A 20,941-nucleotide genomic window follows, 5' to 3' on the forward strand; every position below is an offset into this window, starting at 1 on the left:
AGACAGCACAGGCACACACACAATGCACATGCCCAAGGACGGGCCTTTTCTAGCTGTAGCATAGAGGAAACCGGCTTCCTCGTCACACTCGCAGGGTGACGGCACTTTTAACGGCCAGGACAATAATCTCCTCTGCAGCCGGAAAGCAGACATGTAAGGTTGTGGCCTTTCTGTCGCTCTCTGTCTGCCTCTTTCTTCTTCTGGTGCCTTACATTTCACTCTGCTGTGAGGAGGTCTCGGATGGGCTGACTGGATGACTGAAAAGGCGGCAGGAGCAAGGTGAGCTGACCCAAAATGTGTTGTGGAGGGCCGGCGGGGGCAGGGGTTGTAAATCTGTACGTACTGATACCATTTTTACAGCTGACATGGTGTTTTCTGAGGCTTCTGGCTGCATCTGCCTGTTGTGACGGCGTTTCTGTGTCAGATGTAGTGCAGATTTTCACTTCCATGAGAATCAAGTGATGCGACAGTGAGGGAACGTGTGTTTTGTGAGGTTTTTTGGTGTTGACACGAATGGGCTTGAGGTGACTCTTAAGGCTGCTCTGATTTGCTCTGTGTGTGTTTAGGTTAGCATTAATGCCCGTGGAGTAGCTTAGATTTCAGGACAGCAGCAAACCGAGCACTGTTTCCGCTCAGTGTCGCTTTAATATTGGCTGAAACAACACAGAATCGTGTAGGATTGTTTTGGTTGCGGCGAACAATGTGTCATAAATCTGCCAAATGTGTACGGTGGTGTAGGATAGCGCAGCAGAACTGTTGTTTGTGGCTGGACGTGTGAAAAAACAAAAACACAGTGTGTGTTGAATCAGAGATGGAGGGCCCGTGATGTGTTTCCTCCCTGGGTGTGGAGGTTGCCTGGCTCAGATTTAAGAAGGATCCCTGCTTTCAGTTTGATTGCTCTCAGACATACATGGCGCACATCCAACCTTTCAGGCCTTTTGGGAAGGGAGCTCCCCTCCTCCATCCCCTCCCCCATCTCCTCTCCTCTGCCTCCGCTCCTCATCCCAAATATTGCTTGTGTACGATTCGTCTCGGTTCATATAGCCAAACATCAGACAGGAAGCGGCACAGAGGGAGTCCGCCAGCCTGATTCTGTCTCACCCGCATCTCTCCACCTCTTTGATATTTATCTGCATCTTTATTAATGATGCAGACAATCATGTGGTAATATCTGTCTGCAAAAAAACCCCCCGACTTTGGCCTACATTTTTTTTGGAAGGGGGGGATTCAATGTTCCCCAATCTGGTTTAATTCCACCATGTAAGGATTTAGGTTTTTGTCACATTGTTTACATCCTCCGCCTACAGACTTTGCCTACACAGCGAGAACTTCAATCTGCGTCTTTCCAGATTGGCAGATGGAAAGGGTGGTGTTTGACACATCCTGAGACGGCCTTGCCTTTGCCAAATCCCCAAGAGTGCGACTGACATGATTTAAGAAGCTTTTGTGCATTTCTTCTCTCTGCTTCGACTGAGTCGCCTTTGAAATTCTTCTTTTTTTTCAGCCTTGCCCTCATTCCATGAATCTCGTCTCCTCTTCCTCATCTGCAGCATCTCACCGAACCTCTTTGAAAACCTGAATTTGATTCACTCAGTATTTCATCATTTTCTCAGCATCCAGTCTGTCCTTGGTAAATAAATACTGGTGATGTGCAATCGTCGAGTTCTCCTGGCTTCTTATTTTCCAGCTCTGTGATCTGCCGTCTTTGTGATCTCGCTCCACGACGCGGATCACAGATCACGGTCTGTGTCTTTTCCCAGGACCAGGTGTACCGAGAAGGACACAGCTAGACCAGATCATCTGCGCTCGCTCTATTAAAACCCAGATTGAGAGGGCAGATGCTCAACACCTCTAATCCCATTTCAGTTTGACAAGATCTAAAAGGATCAGGCCCTGTCACCCTATAGACCGCGTTCGGAAATGAAGAGTTAAGGCTGCGGCTCGGCGCCTAAACATATCTGAAGTGATCAGACGAAACGCCGCCCGAAGAGACGCTGCGCACTTCGGCTTTAAATAAAACCTTTGTAGAAAGTGAGCATAATTAACAGGGAACTCTGTTAATGGGGAGTCCCTCATCAGACTGGAAACTTGAAAAAATCATTGTGTGGCACTCAGCGTGTAAAGTCTGTGTGTCCCGCGTTATCAGAAAGACATAAAAGGGGAGTTCTTAAACGCTGTGTCTGCTGAATTATTCATCCATCTTTCTTTCATTACACTTTACAATGACTCAGAGATGAAAGGAAAGACGAGAGGAGGAGAGGCTGAGAGCGAGATAGAGGAGTGGGGGCTTGTGGTCTTGGCATGGCTGGCGTCTGCCGAGCGCTGGTATCTCCCGAGGGCAATGGAGCGCCTTCCTCTCCTCCCGGTTTCCTGTTCGCTGGCAGATCGCAGGAAGGCTGCAGCCTTCGCCCGCCACAGCCCAAAACAGAGGTGACATTGGTCTCAAACAACCCGAAACCCCTGCTATCAAACTTTAAAGATCTCATTACACGAGGCCAAATCTTGTGGTTTCTGTCTCATGATTCGAGACACAAATGCCATTTGCAGAAAAGACTCGGTGGAGAGAGGAGGATTCTGGGAGTTTTTTTATTAAAATGTGTCCTTGTGTTTTCTCGTCCTCAGCTCTGTGGTTTGGTTGTTGCGAGACAGAGGTGCCTGACAGGAGACTGACTCCTCTTCAAGGATCATAACGAGTGCTGAAACCACAGGTCAGTGTGTGAAAACGCCATGAAAACGCTGCGCAAGACTTGAAACTTGTACATTTTTTAATGTATTAATTAACACAACGATTATTTTGATCATCTATTAATCTGCAAATTACTGCCTTGACAAATCAATTAATTGTTTAGTCTATAAAATGTTGGAAGAAGTGAGCGATCGTGGTTTCCCAGAAGCGGAGGTGATAATTGTTTTGTGGCTGCAGTTAACGATTTATTGTTTCCTTCTTCATTAGTCTTCAGCTTGTTTCCTTCATTCATCAGTTATTCGTTTAGTCCTGAAAATGTCAGATAGCAGCGAAAAGTGTCATTTCCCAGAATCCAAAGCGGTGTCTTCAAGCTGCTTGTTTTGTCCTTAACAACAGTCCAACACCCAAAGATGCTCTGCTCATCAGAGAGAAGCAGCAGAATGAAATGATGAACCAAGTAAATCGACTTATCGTCTCATCTGATCAGTTTTATTTGCTGTTTATCATCAGTAGTAACAGTTTGTTGACTTGTCAGCCACCTGATGCTTCTAGTTTGCTTGTTCTGTCCGACCGACTGTCCGAAACTAAAAAATATTCGTCTGCTTATATATATCAGCAAATCCTCACTTTTCAGAAGTTGGGCCCAGAGATGAATTGATTATTCAAACAGTCGCAGATGAACTTATTGACTGATCGATCAATCGGTGCAGGTTGTGTTGAAAACCAGCTTCCTGGGTTGACCGGGCTGAAGAGGAATTGATGGTTGACTTGCTTTTGATCTCCTCTGTGTGTCTGCTTGTTTGCCATCAGGCTTGTTTGGAGATACTTTAGTGAGAATGAAAAGGGCTTTCTGTGCACCCATGAAAAGCCTCGCAGCGCTTGCTGATGGGTAATTTGTTTAGAGGACACCGCGGCTCTTTATTTACAGTAGCTGGCTTGTTGGTGTTCCTGTGGCGTCGGGTTGCACCTTGTTTGTTTGCAGATGAATGCACACCAGCTCCCCACAGCTCACATTCTTCATGTACAGGTATCCATCTGAGTCACTGGAGGAAGAACAAAAGCACCACATGCTCACTTGGCTCGCAGGCCAACACATGATCCTCTCAGTTTTGTTCACTGATTGGAACTTTAAGCTGTGAGCGCTGAGCCTCGCTGCACTTTGTTTACACTTGGCATTGTCGCGTTTAGCGGCTGTGTGTGTTTTTGAGAGGGATGGATTTCCAAAAACAAAACGCTCTGCGCTGACTTTGACCTCCTCTCTTATCTGTTTGCTCCTGTTTTATCATCAATACAGAATCCTTTCTTTTGTTATGTCTTCGTTTCTGGACAAACATGGTTGTTATGTTTTTTCGTGGTCATACATAAACAGCAAATATTACACTCACTGCACACTTCACCTCACCTGTGATGTCTGCAGCTAATGATTATTTTCATTATTGATTAAACCAACGGTCTCAATTAATCGCCTATAAAATGTCAGAAAATAGTAAAAAATGCTGTCCAACAGTCCAAACCTCAAAGATATTCAGAATATATTCAGTTTACTTTCATTTGTCACAAAGAAAAGCATTAAATCCTCACAGTTGAGAATTTTGATATTTGTCATTTATTCTTGAATAATGGCTAAAATTATTACTCGCTTGTTAAAGGATTAATGTTCCGTCAAAAAGCTAATCAATTAACTACTCGCTGCAGCTCGACCATGACGTCAGCTGCACCGTTTTCTTCTGTCTTGAGCTTCATCAAAATCATTTGCGTCTCTGATTTTTTACTTTTTTAGCTCAAACTTGTGATATTTTCCAGCTGAGGTATCCTGGCGTTTAGTCTCAAAACAACCCCAGAATGCATCATGTCTTCGAAGGGCACCTGCAGTTTCGAATGCAGACTGAGATAAGCCTGATGACATCACCATGACATCACCAAGGTTTTTCCAGGCTTTTGAAGACCCCCCTCCCCAAGTGGGCTCCTTTAATCCTGCGTCAGTGCAGCCCATAATAACCAGAACGTGTTCGAGGACGGCGTCCCTGATCAGACTAATACGACGTAAATAAAATCAGAGCTCACATCGCGTGAGACTCATTCATCTGTCTCTGCGTCTGTCAGAACACACAGATGAGGAGTTTGTTTGTGATGAATACAAACATCCTCTGAACATGTCATCGTTTCACAGTCATTTACTTAAATTCTGCATTTAATAAAGTACATTTAATTTACAGATGAAGACCTCACACATCACAATTCTTTGTTAGACATTAAACTATCCAACAGTTTGTACAAGTGCAGCTGAAGCAGTTCGTGTAGCTTAATAATCATCATTTAAGTCATCTCTCATTTCAGCTTCTCAAATATAAATGAGAAATTTGCTGCTTTTTCTCTGTAATTAAAGAATTTCATTTATCTATTGGACAAAACAAACCAGACAAGCATTCTGAAGACGTCACTCTGGGCTGTGGGTAGCTGTGACGCCATTTCTCGCTATTTTCAGACTTTTTACAAACCAAACGATCGTTAATGGAGGAAATAATCAGCAGGTTAATCCATAATGAAAATAAATGTTATATAATCTGTAAAATGAGCTTCACAAGCAGTGAAACCCTGCTTGTTCTTTGATACAACAGTAATAATAACCTAATGGTGCATTTTCCTGTGATCCTGCTGGAGTAGCACGGTCATTGCCGGCTGAGTATTTGTACAGCGTGGTATTAGTACTTAAGTGAAGGCTCTGAACGCTTCCTCAGCACTCAGCGGTGCAGTGTGCAGAGCAGCAGCATTAGCTCTCTTTGCATTCCCCTCGTGGCTTCTCTCTGTCGGCTCTGACAGCACCAGCGGCTGTGAGTCTGCCAGCCGAGCTCTGTGGAAGGAGCTCCCTGGCACTGCAGCCCCGCTGGGACACATTGACCCTCTCCTCTGCCCCGTCAATGAGCCTCTGTGTGCAAAGTTTCAAGCCAGCCGCTGGCTCCCGAACCGCCACCATGATGACAATGATGCAGTGTATGAAGCAGCTGGTGCTCGCTCGCTCTCTCTCTCTCTCTCTCTCGCTCTCTCGCTCGCTCTCTCTCTCTCTCTCTCTCTCTCTCTCTCTCTCTCTCTCTCTCTCGCTCTCTCTCTCTCTCTCTCGCTCTCTCGCTCGCTCTCTCTCTCGCTCTCTCTCTCTCTCTCTCTCGCTCTCTCGCTCGCTCTCTCTCTCTCTCTCTCTCTCTCTCTCTCTCTCTCTCTCTCTCTCTCTCTCAGTGTTTCCTTGCTCTCTTCAGACACTAAGGCCAGTTTGTTTGTACAGCACCTTTCAACAACAAGGCAATTATAAGTTCTGTACACCAGAGACATTAAGATGTAAAAGAAGTACAAGACAATACAAAATGTTAACATTGTCTGACTCTCAAATGTGAGGATTTGATGCTTTTCTTTGGGATGTATGATAGCAAGATGAATATCTTTTGGTTTTTGGACCATTTGGTGGAAAAAATAAATGATCAAAGACTTCATCTTGGAAATTACCATTTTCATTTTTCACATTTTTTTGGGCATTTTGCAGACAAGATGATTCATCAAGTAATTGTGGAAATAATCTGCAGGGGAATATTTGATGAAAATAATCAGGAGTTGCAGCCGTAGATCAAACGACACCCACACGGTCCTGATGAAGCAGATGAGTTCAGCTTTCAGTGTCAGACGCTTCATTCTTACATATGTTTTTTAAGAACGAGTACGTTTATGTGGCAACTAACAACAACGCAATTCAAAGGCCATGTGAGACAGAAAAGGCATCAAGGCGTTATGCACAAGACACAGAAGACATTTATAAGGAGACATAAATCTTTTCAGTCATTTTAGCTTCTCAAATGTGAGGATTTGCTGCTTTTCTTTGTCATTTATGAGAGTAAGTGAAGAGTCTTCGGGCTTTGAAGACGTCACTGGTAGACGGCATTGGTATTTTGGTCCTGAGCGTTTCAGTGTTTTCTAAACCGGCAGCAGTATTTAAAGATCCGCTCTTTGACACGCGGGAAGCCGGTGCAGAGACCAGAGAGACTCCTTTGTGTTCTTTGATCAGCTGATCGGCTCTTTGATCGCCCGTCAGCAGGACTCAGATCCAGCAGTTGTTTCAGACGTGAAGGCCTGTTGGGTTCAGGATAAATGGGACACAACTTGTTTTAAGAGATGCTTCTTTCTCGTGGCATTTTCAGTGAGCCTCTGCACATCAAAAGAAACCACAGCGGCGGCAGCAGAGCCACATGTCCGTGTTATATTTAGCCTCACTTTTGTTGTCGTTTGGTCCACGCTGTAATTTCCATGCCAATGCAAACGCAGAGCGACGCTGGTGTGTTCCTTGGCTCTGCTGCCCGGAGCTTTAATGTGCATTAGTGAAGAGAAATGCTGGTATTTATAAACACTCTGCATCGTTCCTGCACCCAAGGTCAAATGGATGGCTAATATCTGCTTCCGTTCTTAGATGGGCTGCATTGATCCGCCCTCCATTATATGTGTAGATCTGGCTGCGTTCAGTCAATGGCAGCTCGATGGGCTCCCCACACTTCGGATGGTGCTGTTTAGGTTTGTCCGTCAGGGTTCACGAGCCGCAGGCCTGTGACGTTCAATAATCTTCCTGTAAACGCTTTGCAAACAGCTCCAGTTACACAAGGCCTGGCAGCTCTCTGCTGATTTCTTATGAAATTATTGGAAGCTATTGAACAGTTCCCAGTAGTGAGGTTTTTTTTGCCAATTCAATAAGCTGAGCGTCTGTAACAACGCTAACATGATGCGTTTTTTCAGCCTGCAACCAACAACTCACTTCATTAAACATTGGTTTTTCTGCTTACTGTTTTATTAATTATCATTTTCTGTTAATCAGCTAATCAATTCATGGACTAATTGTTGTAGCTCTAACTTAACTTACTTGGCCTATTAAACAATTTTTTAATTCAATTTAAAGGAGAAAGCTGCCGTTATTCCTTAGTTTTATTACTGTGAACAAGTCAAAAACCAACAATGTGTTGCTCTGTTTCCAAACACTTCTCAAACTACTGTGTGTGTGGACCATGTCTCTGCTGAAGACATAAATCTTCAAAGCAGCCATAAACTGTATTTATGTACTAACACTGGATCACATGACTCCTTGGATGTGAAAGGGTTTCCTTATAGTGATGAAGTCAAAGAGAGTCATCACCTGACTCTGGTCCCCTTCAGCTACACAGCATGAGGAAATCTGCTGTGTGCACGAATATTGTTCAGTATTTCAATGATGACTGGACATAAATAAATACTGAAGTGTGCATAACTGTGTAGCCACAGCTCCTAACAAAGACCCCGAACATTGAATAGCCTGTGCTGGCTGAATACATGATTTTCAGCATGCTTTTGTTGAACAAATTGCACATGAACGCAACGCGAGCGAACCAACTTACCAATTAATCTGAGGGTATCTGACAGCTGGGGTTTCATCTGATTGGCCAAAGTTTGCATAATGTATAATAGTACAAGGTGTGACTTCAGTATGTAATAATTAAAAAACGCTGCAGTAAAACAACTTGAAATATTTTGGGACCTGCAAGAATATGTTTGAGCTGACGACTTAAAATGAATGACAATGTTGCTACTGGAGGTGTTAATAGACAGCTGTTTGTGGAAAAATGATCACAAAAATGATCAAAACCAGGTCTGATATATGCTTTAATCTTTAAAAAGGCTTAATAATTTCCTGCTGGACATTGTAGCTTTTAACAAGCATTACTAAACCAACGGTTCGAGGTGCATTCACTGGGCTCTGTTTTTAGCTGCTCGAGTTGGTCTTTACAGCTGCAGGACATGTTTGTGAAACTGAGAATAAACTGCAGTGTGTGTGTTCATGGCACTGGTGTGGATGCTAACAGTGTTACTCTTTTATTGATTTCTATGTTTTGGTTTTGACAACAATGGAGCTCTATGTCACATCAAGCTGTGGATACATACATACTTACTTGTTAGCATCAGTTCATTGTTAGTCTTGGTCTTTTTATTGGGTTTAATGACAGAAAATATTAGGATATCAATTGTAAATGTCTGCTAAGAGAGTAAGTAAAAAGCATTTGATGCCAACTTTAGCTACTTCCCGCTTTTCCATGGCTAAAGACTCATTTTGGTTGGTCCATGAAAAAGTATTGAAGCTGAATATTTGAATGTTTCTGAATGTATTTACACACTTGCACGGCGGTTTGTGTGTGTCACCTGTACAAGTCAGGAAGACTGTAAACTGTGCCAGTTCCTGATTGGCCTGCAGCCACAGAGTCAGACTTGCCTCATCCTCTCTAATGACTCCTTAAGATGTGACAGTTGGATCTGGGTCCACGTTGACACACTTGCTTCCCCTCTCAGCCCTTCAGTGCTGTGACAGTCAGCACACACACACATGCACACACACACCTGGAGCCATGCCTACTAGACTGGTCGTCGGCCATATGTCCTGCAGCGTGTGCGCTCAGCGTGGTGCTGCGGTTTGAGCTGCAGACCTGAAAATGGACACAAAGGCTTATCTTCCTACACAGTCCGTGTGTGAAACAATGCAGGAGGGATGGATTAATGTGTTTGTTCAGTAATCCTCAACATACAGGAGGTTCTGTGGTGCAGAGTGTGTAGACGTCTTAGCCCGGTAGATGTTTGTGTTGAGAGAGAAACTCTGAAGCAGTGTTGAAACAAAACGTTTCGGACGTCACTGAAATGGAGTTTAAACAGAGCGATGTGATGGTAATAATGTTAACGTCAGTGCGGAGATGAGAGCAGTGTCTGATGTGAAGCAGACCTCAGCTGGCTGGTGTCCCCAGTGTTCAGACGGGCGGGGTTTACTGCAGCAGGACCTCTCAGATACAGCGAGCTGGAACCGAAACGATGAGCCACTCGACCGAAAATTAATCAACAACCATGTCAGTTACGAGTGAAGTCATTGATGATGTCAGTATGCTAAACGTTGGCTGGTTCCTTCTCCTGAGATGTGAGGACTGGTTGCTTTTCTGTTTTATATTTTTGGCCGGCAGATGAATCCTGTTTTTGCCACAGCACTTTCACAGCTCTCTGTTTTATTTACTCTCCTTTCTTTAATCTCTCTGCAAAGTGTCCTCTCACTGTCCAGCTGAGCAACATGGAGACGAGAGAAGCCCTGATTTGATCAGACTGTTGATGCATTCATCTGAGCTGCCTTCAGTCACTAATGAGCGCTCAAAGCAATGAGCTTTACAAGCAGCAGCCAAGTCCTCAGTGGGCTTCTGTTGCCCTGGGAGTCGCCTGACAGGCTGCCTGTGTGATTGGTGGAAGTTGTTGAGCCCCTCAGCCTGAGAGGAAGACACTGCTCTGGGCTAAAAAGATGATTTGGTGGAGTATCATTATTATGGAAAGCACAATGAGTCTATTAATCCATAATTAGAAGTATATTGTGATGTAGTACTTCTAATACATTGTGATTATACTCACATCCTTTTACTTCAGTAACATTTTCCGTGCAAAGTCTGAACTTTTCAGGAAGAAACCGAAACGTTCTCATAATGTTGTTCACCTTCCGCAGAGGCTGATGTTTATTGTTTTGTGCCAGAATCGATCATTTTATTCGCTGTAGAGGTTGTGACGGTGTCGCCTTCGCTCTTTCAGATGAGAACAATGTCCGATGAGACAGAACAGAGAATGTGTGACGAGGACTTCGGTTCGGACGAGGAGGGAGACGTGGAGTCGTACCTGGAGGACAACAGCAGTGAGCTCATGGACCGACTGAGAGAGCTGGAGGTGAGAGGACGAGCAAAGCACAGCCTGATTAAACGTGAATTCAGCTCCTGATGAGTGAATCTGAGAAGAGTTCATTGATTTTGAGAGACACATAATGTTGATGATGGTCAGCCAAAACCTTTTCAATAGACCAATCATTTATATATGTAGAGTTCTCTGTTGAATTGTCCAGTTTATACCCACCGGAGCCATCTGTCCCTCCCACTCAGGCGACAAGAAAACATCTAAAATGTGAAGAAAATAAACCAAAGGAATAACAATTATAAAGAGAAACAAATTATAATGTGTTGATACAACTAAGATCTTAACTTCCTGCACATAAGAGGAAATGTTAGTCACTCCAGTTTCATCCCAGAAACTATGGACCAGTGCTGCAGTTCAGCACGTAGTTTAATCTTTATTTAGTGTGATTCATCCCCGTTTTATTCTTCAAAACAGGCTACAGTGTAATATTTAAGATGCTCAGCGTCAGCGTGATGTTTGCTCCAAACCTGAATCAAGAACATATTGTCTCATGAAAAACAATTGCTCATTAGAAGATGTTTTAAAGGAAATGTTCAGCGTTTTGAGAAATATGCTTTTTTGCTCTCTTGCCAAGAATTACACCCCGTTTACACCTGGCGTTAAAATGGGATCCGGATGGTTATCCAGATGATAAACAGCCCGATCTGGCCTTTGTGTTTACACCTGGTGTTTTTAATGCGTTCTCCTTGTCCTCGTCGAAGTTGTAGTTTTTGTGAGTTCTTGAGTTAAAGGAAACTTTCTGAACTTTGTGAAACGCTGTCTACGACAAATTCTTAATAATTTATAATAATAATACATTCATTTATTCCTTTTTTGTGTAAATCAACACGTAGCGTTTCTTGCAGTACCAGCACGAAGACTGAAACCAGACAAATTATCAGCCATGCTAACAGCAGACGACGACACACGCTGTCACACAGTTCTTTCTTATCAATCATCTCCTCCTGTACTGCTTTCATGTTTCACACATTTCTCTTGAATAAGGCATCTTTTGGAGCGTTCATGGCACAGAATGGACATGTTATCAGTAATGAGAGGCCTGTCTCTTTCAGTCTTCTCACTTGCTTGCTCGTTAAATTTGAACAGCCTACATTTTATGTTTGCTGAAAACAAATATCTGTGTCAGTGTTACGTTGTGTATGGACGCCAACATGTAACAAGATCCATCCACCAGCACCTCTAAAGCTTGTTAATGACCACGTCCCATCGCACAGGGGGTTATGTGCCGGACTCTTTCCTGTCCAGTAACTTCCTGGAGTCTCTGCTGGTTGCCTGTTGTCAAGAAAGCGAATAAGCAAATGTCCCACTACTCTTGGAAGGGCTGAATTTTAGTAAAATGATGAGTTCTTCTTGTTGGATCGTGATGGAATCATTTGGGTTGTTTTGGGAAAATAACCACTTTCAGAGGCTGATTTTATTTGCTTGCACTGTGAAGACACATGTAAGAAGAGGCTGACAAATGTTTCAATAATGCAGCTGTGTTTCTGATGTCTCGTCAGTCCATATAACACAACGAAATAACGATTGTGTGCATTTATCAGCAGCGTGTTTTATTGTTTCCTCACAGGCAGAAAACTCTGCTCTGATGTTGGCCAATGAGAGTCAGAGAGAAGCTTATGAGAGATGCTTGGATGAGGTGAGTTCATGCTGCAGGATTTAATTTAGAAACTAATTACAGATTCTGCTCCGCTAATGTCGCAGTGTGTAAAATGTAACGTTCTCTTGTGTTGTTAGGTGGCTAATCACGTTGTCCAAGCTCTGCTGAATCAAAAGGTAACGTAAAGCTTCATTTCTGCGTCTGTGTTCGCATTATTTTCCTGAACTGTGGCCTGAAGTGCGTCACTTCTCTCACTGCCGTGTGTGTCGTTGAACAGGATCTGAGAGAGGAGTGCATCAAGCTGAAGATGTTGGTGTTTGACCTGGAGAGACAGAACAGAGCGCTTTGTGAGCTTTTTCAGCAGAAACTGCCCAACCACCCCACTGCTCACTATCAGGTAAGAGGACTTCTGCTGGAATGATTCAGAAATAATCCCATCCTGCACCCGACAGAAGGAGCACTACACTGTAAAAACTCAAAATGTCACTGAGAGGAGAGTGCTCAAAGTGTGTTTACAGTTGTTGAGGATTAGCACTGCATGTGTGAACGGTTTGAATGCCTTTTGTGGCTCCAGACGCAGCTGCATTTCCTCAAGTGATGTCATTTGAGTCAGCGTCCATTGAAAGCTACAAGTCTTAAAATGATGACAATCTGATGGTGTGGAGTTATAAACAAGTGCTTTTCTCAGACTTCTGCAGCCCACTCCTCATCCCTGCTTGAGGCTAAAGGCTCCCGGCTACGTTAGCTACTAATAGCACAACACACCAACCAAACTGTCTGTGATCCAGTTGCACTGTGGGTAATACAGGTAGCAGGTTTACCTAAGTACAGTACTTGAGTAAATGTACAGCGTGCACAAATGGAGCTGCTCAGTTCTTTTTCACTTCAGCCTCATTCTTTCCAGCGCTAGTGAGCCGTTAATGCACTTCAGTCTGTTCACCTCTGCTCTATATTGTTCCAGCAGATGCCAGGACAATGTAGCTCCTAGTTGTCTGTGTATACAATAGCCTGTAGTGTATATAGTGTCTTCATAATTGCCTCATGAATCTCCTGTTACAGGTCCAGGCGGGACCACTCCCAGACTACAATGCACAGCTGCACAATGACTCTGCCAAACAGGTGGAGCCTGCACAGACTGAAGCACAAGCCAAGGTGATTATTACAAAGCCCACACAGCAAACATTAAGAGTGAAACAGTGGGATTGTATCATGGCCTCGGAGTGAGACCACAGCCCCCGCCTGTGTGTGACGCTGTAACGTGCTCTGACATTTTTCAGGCATTGTGCTGTAAAAAGACCTCTGCTGCTAATCTGCTCTGCACTCGTTTCCTGTACGCACACGCTCGAAAGGTCTTAATGAGCTAAACTGTTTGGCTCTCATTGAAGCAGTGAATTGTATGCTGATAGAGATCTCCTTCTCTCTAAAGGGAAATGGCTACCGCACACAACATGCCTCCCCGGGCCCTCGTGGACCCGCCGCCTCCATGGAGGCCCTGTCCCCCTTCTTCAAGAAGAAAGCACACATCCTGGAGGTCCTTCGCAAGATGGAGGAGACGGACCCTCTGAAGTTCCACCCGTCCACTGCGAGCTTGTCTTTCTGCGACTACAGCCAGGTGCTCATGTCCACAGAGGCTGTGTTAGCCACCGCGGACCCCCTCCCACTACAGTGCAAATCCCACCACACGCACTGCCACTGCTCCTGCTCCGACACCGACACACACCAACATGTCAACGGCGACGGGGCGGTGAAGTGTGAGGGTGGGAACACCTGCTGTTTACACTGCAAGAGGAGCCCAGACAGTCCTCCGAAGCCATGCAACCACGTCTGTAGTCCTTCAAAAGCCAACTCCGCCACCCAGAGCCATGTAGTTCCTGCAGCTGCTATAAGTGAATGTCACAGTAAGAGCAGAACAGCGGAGTCCGTTCCCCTGTCTAAACAATGCACCAAGAATGAAGCCCACCAGCAACCGGCAGGCGCCGCCGCCCACTCCTCAGTGACAGGCGCCGCTGAGCCGAGCCTTGAGGTGACGGGAGTGGAGCAGGAGCAGGATAGCTCTGAGAGTTGTCTAAACGCAACTGCTGCTGAAGAGCTCACCGGTTTCTGTCCCGCCTCCCACCTGCCCAGCTCTGTGAAGGAGAGCGCACAGATCTCCCACTGTGACATGGAGACGAGTGACGGCATTCACAATGGCTTAGCGCTCTCTTCCATCAACAGCGCCATGTCGAATGACCCCTCAGCCATCCCCGAGAAAGACAGCACAGACCAGGAGGCGTCTACTGTGAGAGCCAGCGCCTCCGTCAGCCCGAGCGCCTCCTGCCTCAGCGACGTCAAAGCCGCCGCCATCAACTCCCCGTCCAAACTGCTCAAGTTCTTGAAGATTCCCTCAATAGGCGAGAAGTCTCAGGCTTCAACCTCTGCTGTCCGTCTGAGCCCCCAACTCACCCGCAGCTCCAGGATCCCCTGTCGCACCAACAACTACGAGGTGTACCACTCTCCCGTTCCCACGCGCAGAGCCACCACCACGGAGAGGTGCAGGCAGCCCCCTCCGCCCCCGTCCAGGTCTGAGTCCTACCCCGCCACACACTCAGCCCCGACCTCCCCTCCACAGCCTGAAGACGTCTGCTCCACGCCCGTGAAGGAAATAAGCTACAGCAGCCTCTCTGCACCTAAAGCCAGCGCTGGCTCAAAGATGGGCGCTCCCTCCTCCTCACCCAAAGTATCTCAGCGCGTCCCCCATTATGAAAATGTCTGTAATATATCTACCACCTCCAGAGAGGAGGAACCAACCCAGGGCCTCGAGAAAAGAACCACACTTCCATCCCAAACGAAGGCGAATGGCGGTGAAAGGAAGCTCGTTAAGTCGCTACCAGAAAGTGTCCTCAACCCCCCTCCTCAACGAAAGCAGTCGTCCTCGTCCACGTCGGAGTCCACGTCAGATGATGAAGAGGATTCAGACAGCCCAGTGTGGGTCAACCATCACAGCCTGCCCAACTCTGCCCTCAGCAAAGCTCAGGGTAGAGTCAGCTACTCACAGACCAGAGAGAAACAGGACACAGACGTAAGGGAGATAACTGTGCAGAGCTCTGAGGTCACACAGCCGGCGCCGCCTCCCCCTCCAGCCAGGAGGAGCGACTCCTCCTCCATCCCCAAGAGGCCGGCGGCTGGGGCCGTGAGGGCCCAGGCTGATTCCAGTCATCACGCTTTCAAAGACAGGCTAGCTGCACTGGGCAAGCTGAGGAGCTCTGAGGACTTACAAGTCGGTCTCAGGCCGGTCGACACGGTGAATGAGGGCGCCTATGGGGACGAAAGGAGTAAGACAGCGGAGCGGGCCATGGAGCTCCATAAAGAGGAGCAGAGACATTCAAAATACACAGACTCTTTGGATGGTAAACCCAAAGGTAGTGGTACTGGTTTGAAGTACCCGGGCTCGTCTCAGCTGTATGAACAGGCCGTAAAATCTCAGCCTTCTGGTCCAGCTGTGGTTAAACAAGAACTGTGTGTCACCAAGACAGAAGGCTCCAAGAGCAAAATAGGTCTGCCGTCCCCCAACGCAGATGCTCCACAGGTACTACGCAACAACATTAAGTGTCCTGGCTCCCTGAATCTGGCCTACAACCTTAAACCAGGTGTTGGTCCTCACAGTAGCAGCAGCCCTAATAAAATCCCCCCAAAGTCGCCGTCCAAGCCCTGCCAGGGCCCGTCCGTCCATAGAGGGGGGAAGCCCACAGAGGCCCCTCGTTACTCGTCCAAATCAGAGGAGAGGACCAAGATCAGCGGGAAGGGGAAAAAGAATCCGATGTACGGAGACAGCCTGCCGCCTCCTCCTCCGAGACCTCCAACGTCTGAGGGGGAGAAGCCGCTGCAGCCGGTCCCCAGCCCGCAATCCGCCATCGAGCAGAAGGTGATGAAGGGCATCGAGGAGAACGTGCTGAAGCTGCAGGAGCAGGACAGAGGAGGGCAGGCCGGCGAGGTCAAGCAGAAAGCCTCCAATGGCATTGCGAGCTGGTTCGGCCTGAAGAAGAGCAAGCTGCCCGCTCTGAGCCGCAAGGCCGACGCCACCAAGGTGAAGGACGAGAAGAAGGAGTGGAAGATCAACATCCCCTCAGTGGGCAGGGACTCTGTGAAAATGGCCACCAGGTGCAAAGAAGGAGTGGAAGGCCTGAACATCTCCACTCTGATGGAGAAGGCCGAGGGGCTGCGGAGGGCCCTGGAGGAGGAGAGGGCGTACGTGGAGAGGTCAGGCAGGGGTCACTCCTGTGAGGTGGTGATGGACCAGGCTCAGGGACAGCTGGCCGTCATGTACCGAGGAGCTCGCTCTGACAACTTCATGCAGCAGCTTCTGAACAGGTGAGGACTCAACAAGGACAGGTGGATTCTGAGGCTGCTAGCTGTGAGGGAACATTTTGGGAAAAGGAGAAAATAATTGACTTATCATGAAAATCATTAGCTGTGACCCTAAAATAGATCAATAAAATGTGCAGTTACGTTGAAATATTCTTCATATAGCTTTAAAAGTGTCAACCTTTTCCTTCCCTTGTGTTTGATGAATGTAGAGTGGACGGGAAGGACATGATCAGCGTGCCCCAGCGCCGGCTCTCGTTCGACTGCAAGACCTCCAAGCCGGTGTTCAGCCAGCAGAGCGACATCATCAGTCACACCACCAGTCGGGAGGACATGGAGAAGGTTGGTGTCTCTGTAGTCAGACGCAGACTGACACGTTACATTTACGACAGCGAGGAAAGACTCGCTTTCCCTGAACACGTGAAGCTGTCAGCTTTCAGTCAAATCTGCTCCGACATGGTGTCAGCTTTCAAGCCTAAACTTGGCTTCTGATTCGTCGGTTTCACTCCTCCATCTGCTGCTTTGTTCTCGTCACGCAGGGATCAGACAGAATCGGCAAGATCACATCAGATGAAAACCTCGCAGATTCAGTTCACTCGCAACACTTCGCAGGTAAGACGAGTCTGCCAGAGCGAAGACACATCACACGTCTTCTAAGGCTTTCCACCTCGTGGAACATCAAACCAGACTTGTGCGGCATTAGTCTGGAAATAGATAAATGAATGTATAAAGAAGTAAACGAATAATAAAATATTTAAAAACATTGAGAAATAAATGTAGAAAAATACAACTCGCAAATCTGCTGTGGTGGAAAGTACATTTACAAGTACTGCAAGTACTGTTTTAAGGTACTTGTACTGGTTTCTTATTTTAGGCTACTTATACAGAGGCTGCAGTTTAAGATCCATTGAATAATGGGAAATTCATCAAATTTCAGTCGCTCACTGAAGCTCCTCCTCTGCAGGTTCTGGTGCTTCCACGTACACCCTGGACAGCGGCATCGGTACGTTTCCCCTCCCCGACTGCAGCAGCGGTGCAGCAGGACGGGGTCTGTCCAAGACCAGGGCCGGGGCCGAGCACCACTCCTCCGGCTCCCCGGGGAGGGCCGGCCGACGGGCCCGCACCCTGGACAGAGAGCTGACGTCACAGGAGGAGTGCTACGCGCCGCACAAACAGCTGATTCCCACCATTCAGTACGGCTCCATGGTGGAGGGCAGAAGCTCCGCCGGCGTCATCCGTGAAGGTGAAGCTGCCCCACTTCCACTTCATGATTCTGCTTAATGATTTATGTGGCCTCCAGACTCGGTACGCTTGTTACGCAGTACTTTGATGTAGTCGGCAGTCTTGTACTGCGCTCAAACACAGACGAGCAGCGATTCTCTGACAAGAAGTGTTGGTTCTCTGAAAGGGGAATGTTCCTCTGATATCGCTGATTCGTAGGCGCAGGAATCAAAGATGGCTCCTCAGGTGTGGATACGTTTTATTGCTAGCTGAAAGAAGACTGTTACTGGCCACGATAAACGTCTGCAGTCGTGCTTTGAGGCTGTAAACAGAATCCTTCATACTTCCAGTTACGACCTGAGAGCTAAATACATTTTTTATGGTTCATTTATGATCAGTCATTAATTTGTGATGAAAATGTGTGTTTAATCACTCATCTGCAGACAAAGAGGCTCATGGAGCAAACATGTTCTCCCCTCGCTCCAAGACTTGGACCTTCCCCAACCTGAAGACTCCAGCAGGACCTGCAGAGGTTTACCTGGCAGTGGAGGAGGAAGAGGAGGAGGCGGTATCCTTCGGATCGCCATTCAGAGGGGTAGGACTACGACTTCAGTCCGAGCTTTATCTACTGCAAAGAAGGGGGCCATTCTGTGGCTTTCACACTCAAATCTGCAGGTCAAGAGGTCATCATGAACTTAACGTTGAAAAAATTTAATAACTTGGAGAAGAAAGTTTTCTTTCAAGTAAATGTTATTTCTATAAAGTACATAGCTCAATGTCACAAATTACAAATCAGCCTTCAGGTGCTTTATGATCTGTGCAGCTTCATATGACCCTCCATCTTTAGGACGGGACCCCAAGATAAGAGAAACTCCACCACAGGAGCCTTTAACCAGGAGAAATGGAGGAAACCTCAGGGAGAGAGACAGACGAGTGGACCGAAACTAAATATTAGGACGATGTTTTTATAAACTGGTTCACACCAACAAAGACTCTTTTAATCTCAGATTAGTTCTAATTTAGCAAAACCAGTAAATCCAGTTTCAAACTAAGCAGAGCTCAGTTGCACAATTTAAAAACTAATGTCAGTTTATTTATGTGAACTCAAGTAAAGAGGTCAGTCAATGAGAAGTTTGTTCACACATTAAGATCAATCATTTGTGATGTCTGGAGCTCGTGAGTAGAGGAGAAACATTTCTGCTTCGTAATAAAACATTAGTGTTTGCTTGTTGGCTAAAAAGATGGTGAGCGGCTCAGCAGAGATAAATCACCTCCTTTGAGTTAAAGCTGTTGGCTGATATATTGAGCAATACGACCAAATTATAGAGGAGAAAAAAAAAAGATGAAGAGCAGCACAGTCAGGACAGAAGACACTTCTAACAGAGAGCACGTCCACCTTCTGGAAACATCCGGTGGCTTAAGGTCAGCAGGAGCTGGAGCCTCAGCTCAGCTTGAACGGGATGATTTGGCTCAGTCCATCTCAGAAAGGCAGAATTTAAAAGTTTAATCTCCTCAAGTCTTAAGTTTAAAGTTAAAACTGGATCACGTTTTAAAATGGAGTTTAAAGTTTTGGTGCAACAGAATAAAATTTAATGCAGGTTTAAATTAGATTTTAACTTTGGTGCATTGTCTGTTGAAGAAAGTGGGCAGGAGCCGCTGAAGGAGTGAAGTGGGTCACTGACACTGAAAATACTTTGCAGGCAGTAAAGCAGAAATACATTTTTAAATCTGCACTCAGCTTACATAATGTAAAAAAACACAGAACCACATTCTCCCTTTAGAAATTATTAATCAGCTGAATATTAAAGATTCACAGTTGGATGATTTCATGTAACCCACTTTTTTTTTTTTGTTACATAAGATGAAACACGTGACCTAAAATGTTTCCCACCTCTCTGCGTCCTTTCAGAGCATGAAGGCCGGCGGCCCCTCCTCCAGCCGGGTGGTCGACCCGGGCAGCCTGCCCGTCCCGGCCCAGTCGGGGATGAGCCGCAGGGGGAAGACTCGCACGCCCAGCGTCCCCGAGATGAGCCGGGAGGCGGGGCTGGAGCTGCTCAGGGAGCGCCCGGAGGAGGCCCTCTCCCCGAGCCGCCCTCAGGTCCTGGAGACCCCCGAGTCGCTCAGCGATTCTCTGTACGACAGTCTGTCGTCCTGCGGCAGCCAAGGATGATCCGGCCAAGGACAGAGAGGACTGGATGCTCGTCTAGTCCACAGACAATAAGACCCGGCGCCGCTCTGAAGGCGTCTGGCTGCTGGCTGTCCTGTGAGGCTGCTGACCCGCCGCCACCTTTGAGGAAAACAAACTGTGCCCCGTTGATGTCTGCGAGAGTATTGTGATGATGATACCGCCTCATCAGCCGTTTCTCTGTTGCAACTGGAAAGATGGATCGATAGACTTCTCCTCAGGATTTCCAATAAACATGAAGCCAAATGCCACCCAAATAATATAGGTTGTTCACTTTTTCACAATCAGACTTGACTGTGGACACTTCTCTTTAATTCATGTAAACAGGACTACAAAACGCATGGCTAAGCTAAAGATTAGCACAAAAGTCGTCACTCCTGATAGTTGTTCGGCAACCCGTCTTTTGTTTTTCTCATCCTGGTTGACGGATCTTCGTCCTGTGCATCGAGGAAGCAGTGAAGCGCTGATCAGTTCTGTACCGTATCAATACATCTGTTCTGTTCTCGGCATCATTTCACCACATAATGTATTGGAAAAAAACAAAACATGGAGCTTCTAAAAAAATGAATGTTCATGTCTGTGATTCTTTATCGCTAAACTCATCATGCATCACAATTTTAAATGTATAAACAATTCTATTGATCATGTTGATATTGTTTTGCGATCGAGGAAGGTTGTCAGAATATGTCTGTTTTAAATCATGATACATTTAAAGGTAATATATACCAGCAATAATAACATAGATAAGAGAAATGGCTACACTATTCAATGAATATGTATTTCTATTATTTATTTATTTTAAATGTACATCATCTTTTGTTTTTGTAATCTTTCTGTGAAAATTGCCGTCTCTTCGCTTAGTAGATTATGTTCATATCTTGTATTTCAACATCTCTGTTGCTGTTCATTCTTTAGCCACTAGAGGTCCTATGTACCTACTGCCGTTTTTTCAACTTTCTAATTAAAATGTTTTGATTTAGCTCTTTGCGTCAACTGCTTATTTTGGACAGTAGCATCGATTACAGACAGTACAATTTCCAAAATGCTGTGTTTTTGTGCTGTTCGAACAATGGTAGACTCGCGGAGTTTAAGAGAAAACTACATTACCCACAATGCAATTCCACCGCTAAGCGCCGTCAGAGATTCG

The 20,941-nt window shown here is 46.1% G+C and overlaps 1 protein-coding gene across 2 annotated transcripts in view; it reads left to right on the forward strand.

Annotated features, from left to right (window-relative positions):
• nckap5l (NCK-associated protein 5-like) overlaps positions 1–20,773 on the forward strand; it is a 34,043-nt gene extending 13,270 nt beyond the window's left edge. The window contains exons 1-13 of one of the 2 annotated variants that reach the window (XM_076740320.1): positions 159–279; positions 2,623–2,708; positions 10,295–10,426; positions 12,018–12,086; positions 12,185–12,223; positions 12,325–12,444; positions 13,107–13,199; positions 13,474–16,394; positions 16,601–16,730; positions 16,928–17,000; positions 17,353–17,631; positions 18,053–18,204; positions 19,519–20,773. In XM_076740320.1, coding sequence (XP_076596435.1) covers positions 10,295–10,426; positions 12,018–12,086; positions 12,185–12,223; positions 12,325–12,444; positions 13,107–13,199; positions 13,474–16,394; positions 16,601–16,730; positions 16,928–17,000; positions 17,353–17,631; positions 18,053–18,204; positions 19,519–19,779 — 4,269 coding nt within the window. In that variant the 5' untranslated portion in view covers positions 159–279; positions 2,623–2,708 and the 3' untranslated portion in view covers positions 19,780–20,773. Of the gene's footprint in view, positions 1–158; positions 280–2,622; positions 2,709–10,294; positions 10,427–12,017; positions 12,087–12,184; positions 12,224–12,324; positions 12,445–13,106; positions 13,200–13,473; positions 16,395–16,600; positions 16,731–16,927; positions 17,001–17,352; positions 17,632–18,052; positions 18,205–19,518 lie in introns of those variants that run through there. The other variant, XM_076740321.1, reaches the window with a different exon arrangement.
• Positions 20,774–20,941: the final 168 nt, after the last annotated feature.

The sequence above is a fragment of the Chaetodon auriga genome, chromosome 10 (assembly GCF_051107435.1).
Source record: "Chaetodon auriga isolate fChaAug3 chromosome 10, fChaAug3.hap1, whole genome shotgun sequence".
Classification (NCBI taxonomy): Eukaryota; Metazoa; Chordata; class Actinopteri; order Chaetodontiformes; family Chaetodontidae; genus Chaetodon; species Chaetodon auriga.